At 35.0% G+C, this 9,931-nt stretch overlaps 2 protein-coding genes across 2 annotated transcripts in view; both read left to right on the top strand.

Moving 5' to 3' along the window:
* The window catches only part of LOC108764845 (PAR-domain protein 1), a 91,859-nt gene that overhangs the window by 21,315 nt on the left and 60,613 nt on the right, over positions 1-9,931 (top strand). The window lies entirely within an intron of this gene.
* On the top strand, positions 7,292-7,823 carry LOC108764804 (uncharacterized). The gene has a single exon (XM_018513193.1). It carries the CDS (start codon positions 7,392-7,394, stop codon positions 7,821-7,823), a length of 432 nt encoding a protein of 143 aa, XP_018368695.1. The 5' UTR covers positions 7,292-7,391.

Here is a 9,931-nt window from a genome sequence, read left to right as displayed (position 1 = left end):
AAAAAGTGTAAAAATTACGTTATATTATTGTTTTTAAAAAAATAACTATAGCATTTAAACTTATAATTTACATAAAGACCGCAGCTACTACCACATTATAGTAATTTTAAATATAAAATTTTCTCCGTGTACATTTAGCGAATGACAAGGCTGGGGTGTTTTGCAGAAATTCGCATCCCACGCGAGTAATGAAGAGTTATAAGTAAAAGTGGCAATATCGATAAAAGTATTATTTGCGAACATCGTAACGGATAAATTGCTCGACGGATACTTTCTCTCTTTTCAGAAATTCATATAAAATCTTGGATAAATCCCTCCTCCCCGCGAGCTTATAAATATTAGCGAGGCGGGTGCGGAGGATTCAGAGCGTAATCATCGCGCGCCTCTCTTACGAAGTTATTATTGCTGTAAGGATGAATCCATAATATCGAGGCGAGTCAGCTCGACGCGGCCGAGCGAAAGTGCCTCGGCCGCATAAATGTCGGGCCGGCTCGGCCGGGGACCGAGAAGGTGGCTTAACGAATGTGGAGAGATCGGTGAACCGGAAGCGAAAGGCGCGCGCAGCTTCACGATTCGTTTGGTACGACGTATACATAAGATCTCGTCAGTCTCCCAGCCTTTAACGCTTCGCGGAACTAGAAATCTGTTTTTCACGCTCGAATCGCGGCGAGCTTTGTTCACGCATCTCTATATTGTCCTGCGTGCGAACGAGAATTTCCTTTTTTTTTTTTTTTAATCGCGTGCCAGATAGAGATTAATCGTGAAGTGTGAACTGAGTGGATACGAGTAGACAGTTCGAGGTGAAAGAATTCAATAAACTTAAAACGTAACGCAAATCATGCCAACGAGTAAAATATCTAATCTTGATAATTAATCTCTAGTAGTTAAATCTAATTTTGGTAATTATTTTTCACATAATTAATATGTAGTAATTAAACTTAATTTTGATAATTATTTTTCACATGATTTTTTTTTATTGTTACAGCGAGAAAAATTTCTGTTTGGAAATTAACGAACCAGAAAATTATGATCGCATCAATCGGAATTCTGATTACCTCAAATTCTGATTACCTAAAATAATTATGATAATTATATTAAATTCAACCAGAAAATTCTGATTTGTCTATTTTCAATCAGAATTCCAATTAAAGCAACCTCTTTTTCCAATAAACGATTACTTATTTCTTTTTTCTTTCCGTGAGATTGTCCGATAAATTAAAATGGACCGATCCTGTCTTGGTGTAATATTTTTGCCGCGTTCGCATTAATCGTGAGAAATAGCTTCCACGTGTCGATTAAAAAGGTAATTACTACGTTACGCTTGCGATGCAACGCGACCTTCGGCACTGTCGAGCCGGACACGGATGTTTCCAGGCGCGTTCGCATCGAGATTACTGCTCGGACTTTTGCGCTCGTAATTTCGCGACAAGATCCTCTCGGGAGCCTTGTTTTTCTATTTCTTTTTAGGACACGAAGATAATTCTGGCTTTTGAAAATTGGAAACGCGATATAAATGGAACGTGACCTCCAATAACTCGGGGAGATACCCGGGATGCAATACGGTGGATCGACATCGGAAATGGGTACCCACGTGCGCTTTTATTAGATGCAGCGCGATTCACGTGGCGCAACACGTGAACAGGTAGCTATCGCGACGAGAATTTCTACCGAGGGTGGCTTCGCGGGTGACACAGCTAGATGGGGATCGTTAAATGGGGATCGCGAAGCAAACGCGTGAAAGAGGTAAGAAAAGTGGTTTGCTTTCTTTAGTTCCTGGTCGCAATTTAGAAACGGTTGCGCAATTATTACGAAATAAAGCGTGACAATCTTATAATAGATATTAGGCAAAAAGCTTTTTGTACGATTCCTTACTGTTGTTGATATCGATCTTTGTCATCAGCCGAATGCGAGAATCACTCTCTATGCGAATCATATATCTTTTTACATTTAAAAAAAACGTGTTTGTGACTATAATAATAAAATAATTACAGTATAATTAAAAGCGCTATTTTTATAACTATTACTGCTATAATTTTAGTAATGACAATGGAATCTATATATTATAAAATAAATATGTTGAACAAGGATTCTCTCTTATCAAATGAACAAAAAGTAACCAAACTCAGGACTAATGAGAGTCAGCTCGACTTGTATGTTTCGATTCTCTTTTGAATCTTCATCAGCAAACTTCTTAAACAATATTAGATTTCGCGAACGTTCAATGTAGAGTCACTCGCAGGTTGCCAAAACTGAAGTGTTATCCACAAATCTCATCATGAAACCTTGGATAATGTCTTTATTCTCACAATTAAACACATTCTATAATACATTTTATATAATTTGTTTAAACTCCGTCCAATCCATCTGGAGCGACGAATGTGAAGTTTACTGATGAAGATTCAAAAGAGAATCAAAACATACAAGTTTTCAAGATTTGAATAAAAATGAGGTCATCACATCGGATGGCTTAACAAAATTATTTGTGTAAGATTTATTGCGTACTTCCGTTCGCGCTGACTCTCGTTAACCCTGAGTTTGGTTGTTTTTTGTTTGCTATATGAATATTATATATAGTTCTAAATATTAAAAAGAATAATTTTATAGTCGTTTTCGAGGACAACCATATAAGCTTTTTAATATATAAAACTATAAAATTTATAATAATGGACTATAATTGAGGGGGTTAGCGGGCCTAATTACAAAATCTTGATATTAATAAAAGATAAAATAACACACTCGCTACTTTTTTATTATACACAAGTGGGTGTAATATCAAATGAATTTACGTAATATCTTTAAGAAGTTACATGTTATAATACTTCTCTGTTACGATAAATATTACACAAAAAAGCTAATTGCCGGAAAAAGGGCCTAAGTAGAATTGTGTCTTTTTATTCCGCCCATCCCCTCAATTACTTTACTATGATATGCAATTATAATCACAAATACTAAACACTTTTTTCTCAGTTTAGAGGACTAATTTGACGATGAGCTTTTTGATCGTCTTTCTAAGGGAAATTTTTTTTCGCGAACAACCATATACTCTAATAATTTATCTGTATAAGATTTAAGAACCAAATAGTTCCTTTCTAATTAACCTTCTAATTCCAATACGCGACAAAGTGCGATGCAACTTGTCGCAAAGGCGAATTGTTCTGCGAGTCGCGATACAGCGACAACGATAGAAGCATCGAAAGAACTATCTCATGCGTGGCGGAGATGGACGGGCTATGGGGAATCGCCAGATCAATTTACATTTTAATCGTCTCGTTCGGGAGGAGTGAGGGAGGCTTTTATCTGTCGCATGGCAGACGATGGCCCATCCAACCCATCTGCCTCAATCATCGATCGGAGAAGAAACAAATGCTGCACCACGCACGATAGAGTCAGAGTTGGTCTATGCCGATCAATGCCGATCTCCGGGTCTAAGCATTGAGCATCTACCGGGATACGATCGTCGCTCGACTGGAAAATACAAAGGGATGTGCGCGCGACGTTCATAGGTAGCCCAGCATTGCTGCAGTTGATGGATCGAGGCGGTTATGGACGATGAGAAGAATGCTCGTTAACCTAACGGTTTAGACAGCTCGTAATAAACACCCGTATTTCTATTTGAACGCTAAATTTTCGATGGGGTTGCAGTTATACTTATACAGAATCTTCGAGCAAGCTGAATGAAGATATTTATTGAAAGATAATAAATTATGAGTCTAGAATAAATAATGAATAATAAATTATGAAATATAAATCTGCATTGTGAAAAATAAATTATGAATTTCCGATTTGATTGATTTTATTGTCATGGAAACTTTATATGATCTTTTTTTCTATTTTTCAGTTTTTTAAATATTTTTGATAATTAATCTTCAAATTATAATTTTATGCAGGAGTAAATTAATTGAGAAAAATACTGCATATTAATTGTTCATAACAAATAATCTATCTGTGTTAAAGATTTCGAATTAATGAAAAATTTCATTGGAAATCAATGCGTACGAATTTACGGGCACCTTGTATTCTACTCGATGTTTATCACTGACTACTGAATGCACGATGCTTATCTATGAACGGTCGACGCTGGCGCGATGCAAATGCAGTGTCAGGTGAAAAGAATAAGGCGACGTTACGGAAGCGGGAGAAATTCCGGAGACGACGTATGCACGGACGAATGTATGAGTACGTTGACCTGAAATGACCTGACCTGCGACAACTCAACGTGTCCGGCGATAAACTGTCACGCATTGAAGTAATCTCATGCGCGGATTATCGATACACCGATATGTACGTACGTTATGCAACAACTACGTTGCACCGATTTTACATAAATGGAAGTATGCGAATAGTTTTCCGTATACGTATGAAGCGATTCGATGACGTCTATTTCCGTCACATCGGTTATCAATGACCGCGACAAGATCGCGCGACGGTCATCTTTTGCCGATTTTCCTGCAAATTTTGCAAGTTCCAAGTCTAATCTCATACAGTCTTGGCCACAATCATAAAGCACCTCCACAAATTTACGTAAACATTTTGTATTTTTCTAAAAAAATTAAATAAGAAATTTTATTGAAAAATGATATTTATTTTATTAACAATTTTAATGTTTTGTTAATCTTTCTTTGGCTTTTATTATCTTTTTCATTAAATTAGGAGTGCTTTGTACATCCATAAAAAAATTTGTTAATCCAATGCTATTATTATTCGATCATAAAATTTATTGATATAGGAATAATTATATTTATTGTTAACAGAGGAATATTTTATTCTTAAATAAAAATTCTTATATCTGGAATAAAATGATCTCCTACATCGGTTTCGTACCAAACTCTAGCGTTACAACATTGAATAAAGATCTATTTTAATGTAAGAATTTATATAGACTTAAATTTATACGTGTTATTTTTGTCTCAAGACAATAAGTTAATTCTGGGGAGGAAAATAAGAATTATTGATCTAATTTTAATATCGTTTTATTTTTATGCTGCATAAGATTTCAATAAGATTAAATACGTCAAAAACATTTTCGTTTTTTATTAGAAATCCTTTCTGAGAGGATACTTATGATCCAGGCTATCTTTAAAATATCTGAAAAATGTATTTGTAAGTTTATATGAATATTATTAAGTACCAAGATCTGTTTCGACTAAAAATAGGATCTTTTTCTCTTATTGATTCATTCTTGTCGGTCTAATTTCCACTTATAAATATTTAAAATATCGTTTCTAAAGAAATAAGAAGGTATTTGGCAATTAGAAAGATATCGTCGATCGATAATCGCGTCCAGTGCGATTATGATCTCGCTAGATGATTATGATATGACCAGTGTTATTAAAAGGGGAAACGAGCTTTTATTTTGTATGGTACACTTAACCGTTTGGTTCACCTGTATCATTTGTCGGCTCGGAATTAACACCGGAGTGCTCTTTCCAGAAATACTCGAATGGGGTTGTGGGCGAACACGTGACTGGAAAACGTGCCCGCCGATGCACGTGGACCCGGGCACATCCCCCGACATCGGCCACCGACGCGCCTCGTGCCTTCAACCCTCTTTCGTTTTGAGGTGGAGGAGAAGCTTTCGTTCGTCTCAGTCATCGCCGAGTCTCTTTGGGTTGCGTGCGTACGAAATTGCATCGACGATCCCCGCGAGTCTCTCCTTATAGACGAAACGGATACATTCGCGCATGTAAAATTTGCTGATCTTACCAAGAGACGCACCTGTGGACATTATGGTGCATCTATCAGTAATTCATCGAAGTCGCGATCGCGATCTCGCCGATTTGGACCTCGACACGAAAGTGACAATCGATAGATTTAGGTACTTCGAAGAAGCTGGCCGAATTCGTGCAGCAACGCGACGAGTTTAATCCGCGGTTGTGTGGATCACTAAGATAAATCGCAGCGAAAGCTTCTCTTTTCGCGGAGACAATCGACAGTTACGGCAGAACGTAACACTTGTTCCCTCGCCATCATGATTTTTCGTGTTTTACGCTGCACTCACCCGTAATACATCCGATTCTCCGTCTCAATCGCACAATAGCATAAAAATTTCGAAGCAAATAAGATTTTTTCATCTTGAGGAAATATTTAAAGTGTCTCTTTTTTTTACATCATGTGAAATGTATGCGAAATTTTAATGCAAAACTTGTATAATTTCTCGTGATACAGTGTCCTTGATAGCTAATACTCAATTTCTGTAAATTTCATTGATGTAAAAGAAATCAAAGATATGTATATCTATATTTTTATTGATATGTATGTTTTATCTCGCTTTATTTTCATTATTATGTGACCTTTTGACTACTATCACATGATATTTCAAGAAAATAGATTAATTAACATGCCATAAAATACATTCACACTTTTGCTTTTTATATTTCAAATAGGGTAATTAATTTTTTTAATTTGGCATTGTTATATTATTTATATAATATAAATGTGGATACACACATATAATTTAAAAAAACAAAGGTTTATAATATTTTCCTATTGATTATGTTATCTATAATGATATGACTATTTTTGATTTTTTTTTCTCTTTTTGAATTTTTTTACGAAAATAAGAAATTAATTTTTTAAATTAATTTTTTACAAAAAAAATAATAAAAAAATACTAATGTTATGAATTCTAAATAGGTCACAAATGAGAAAAACTATGCAAATATAAAAATTTTTCTCTCTTATTTTGCTTCCTAATTTTGCTTTTTTATGTATTTCATTAAATAAACAAAAAATTTAGAAAAAGAAATATATTTAATCTATTATATATTTTTAAACTCTGTTATTGTTCGCGAGGTTGGATGAAATATTACGGAGAGTATGTTTGTTTATGTGGTTATTTATATCAAAGAGCTTTTTCAATTCATTAATTTTTATGTACATCTACAGAATTCGTAGATAATTCAGTGGCAACATGCGAATGTAAAAACTGGACAAAATATGTATGATTTGCGACTGATGAAACTTAGAAGATTATAAATGCATCGTGACAAAAATTGCAGTCGAAACGACAAAAGTGAATCCTTGTTAAATCATCAATGAATTATTTCGCAATGCAAACTCACTGAAAATTGATGTTAATTCTTGCAACATCAATGCAAAACTGAACCAAATGAATACTGGACAAATAAATAATAATTAAAGGTAAAGGCGTATTTTACTTAAGTAATAAAAAAACGTATTCCATTATTTCTCTCTGAAAGTGAATAATGATCATCGAAATTAACGGATATCAGTTTGGTGGAATTTGACGAAATAGCAAATTACTGAATGCAAGTCGAATTCAAACATGGCGTCAATTTTGCTCTGAATAGAGAGTGATTATGTGAGAACTATTCAGACTCAATATACCGTACAGCACTTCTAAGAAGAAAAAAGCTACTGTCAAATCTAAAATGGATTCCTGTGACTGGACGCGAATGGGGAACGAGGATGGTGAGGGAATGGCCGGTGCGGATCCGGCCGCTTCTTGGCAGCAGTGTTACACCTGGTGCACGCCGTACTCACATTCTCACCCTCACCACCATCCGCATCATCCTCGTCAGTATCAGGGCAGCCAGTATCAGCAACTACCAGAAAGCGTCTCCGCCGCGACAAATGCTTCCACCCACTATCCATCTTCCCAGCAACATCATCTGCAGCTGCAAAATACCCAACCGCCACCTCTAGACCAGCAACAGCATTTTCACCCTATTAGAGGACAGGGCGGACTCCGGAGAGCCGTTTCTTATGACGAATCAGGTATCCAATTCGCGTGCAGCGCATCAATTGTTACAATATCGATCCATTGTTTAATGAAAAGAAAGAAACAATTTCGTACGAATTAATGCAAGCTTAACAATTTATTAATTATAAGTAAAATAATAATGTAATAATAGAAATAAATGCTAATAAAAACACCTACTCTTATTAACCTTTATTTTTATTATTACATTGTTATTACATTATTATTTTAATATAGAGAGTTCTTTATAACAATTTATTGTTTAATTACACTTAATTATTTGGTGCCACACTATACGTTTTGTCATAGAAATAAAACATTAGTATTGTGTAAAAATATTGTATAAAAAATAAATATATTATAAAAAATTTTTTTGAAACATTAAAAATTACTATAATGGTAACAAGCAAATGTATGTGTTTTTATTGATAAAAAAGTTATAGCATATAAAGTTATATCCTAGTATAGCACAATTTACTAGCACAATGTTGACTCAATATCGGTCAAATATATCTTCAATGTATCTAATATATATCAACAATTAATAAACTGCTACTACAGTAGCCAGGTATGTCATACCTAGAATATTACGGAAGGATTAAGACAACATATGTCTTCTGCTAACGATTACAGTCTCATTATAAACATCGACTTCATCATGCACCGCGAAAATTAATTACATTTCTCCGGAAATTTTCTCCGTTCTTTTGTTCTTCTCCTGGGTATTCTAAATCGTTCCTCTTCAGGGACAATTTCCCGGACGCGAAATTATATAAGCACTCCAGTTAATCGTCACGCAATGTCCATCACCAATGGATCGATCTTATTGAAAGGATTAATATATCTTACCGGTTTCGAGTTAACCTTTCACGTACATCCTAAATATTATCTCGTAATATCTCCATAATATCATCTTCTTATAGACTTCGGCTATACCCAAGAGGTTCGCGTTTCTTGCAACTTTTATGATAGATCTCTTATTGATAATACGAAAAATGACAAAGGCGATAAGAAAGATGTAAGATAGTCCTACAGAAAGAGACTTAACCGAAAATAATAGGGGAAGTCCGGGCAAAGCAGATATGTTAAGGTTTGGGAAGGAAAATGACACAGTTAAAATTAAAAACAAAAACCTTTTTTATTCTCATAATTCTATTAAAAATAATCAACTTTGAAATAAAATGAAATTAAATTTAAAAACTTGAACATCTAAATGTCTTTTTAGTTAAAACGTAAAAAAAAGAGAAACCCGATCTCCCTGGGCAAAGTGGATGAGTCACTCGAGCAATGAGGATGGAATTAAAAAATCAAAATCAGTGTCGGCAGTCATCGCAAAAGTAACTGCCAAATCCTCTATATGTAGAGCAGCCTTCACGAGCCCATTGATGTACTGACTGCACTGGATCCAGTCTTCGGACAGTCAGTCGGTGTATTCTTCAGAACACACATCATACTGCGTTGTGGAAAAAAAAATAAAAGTGAGAGATGTAAACAATCATGTTCACTCGAAAGATGATCTGCTCCTTCGTCTTCCCCGTATTTTCAGTGCAATCACATACCGGGTAAAGAGGATGGGCCATTGGCTTTGCCCCTATTTACTTTACCCAAAGAACCTACTTGGCGTTAATTTGGAAAGGTTAAACTAAGTTTAAGCAACAAGTGAAAAATTTTAACTTTAAATATACATTTAAAGAATTCTTATAAAAAATCATTCACACTGATTAAGAAACAATTACTGCTAATAATTAAGCATACGTACCTACCTTCACGAAAATCGTAAGAAAACACACAATTCCTTTATTTCTCTATTAAACACAAACGAGCGCAACCATATGTTGTTTCGCACTTTCATCTGAGATAACGCTATGAGTCTCTAATGCCCATTTCAATCAATGTAGATTAACTTTAATATCGGTTCAACTTACTCTTTGTCTTTTTTTAATAAGACCTTTAACAGACTTAGAAACTCATAGCATTATCTCAGATAGATAAGCAAAAAGAAAAAATATTCGCTTTGCTCAGGGCGTTCGCTTTGCCTGAACTTTCCCTACATATTTACTCGTTACTACTACCAACACTTCATGCACTGCATCCTTACGCTGACTTCCTATCGATGCGGTGTTACTTAAGATGATCCAATTTTCTAAAGACGCGATAGCGAACGATTATAATAATGGAAGTCTTATAACTGTAAGCGGGGAAAACATATCA

Source organism: Trachymyrmex cornetzi, unplaced genomic scaffold (genome assembly GCF_001594075.2).
Source record: "Trachymyrmex cornetzi isolate Tcor2-1 unplaced genomic scaffold, Tcor1.1 scaffold454, whole genome shotgun sequence".
In the NCBI taxonomy this organism is placed as follows: domain Eukaryota; kingdom Metazoa; phylum Arthropoda; class Insecta; order Hymenoptera; family Formicidae; genus Trachymyrmex; species Trachymyrmex cornetzi.
Note: the sequence above shows the minus strand (reverse complement) of the source record. Positions and strands in the feature narration are given on the sequence as shown.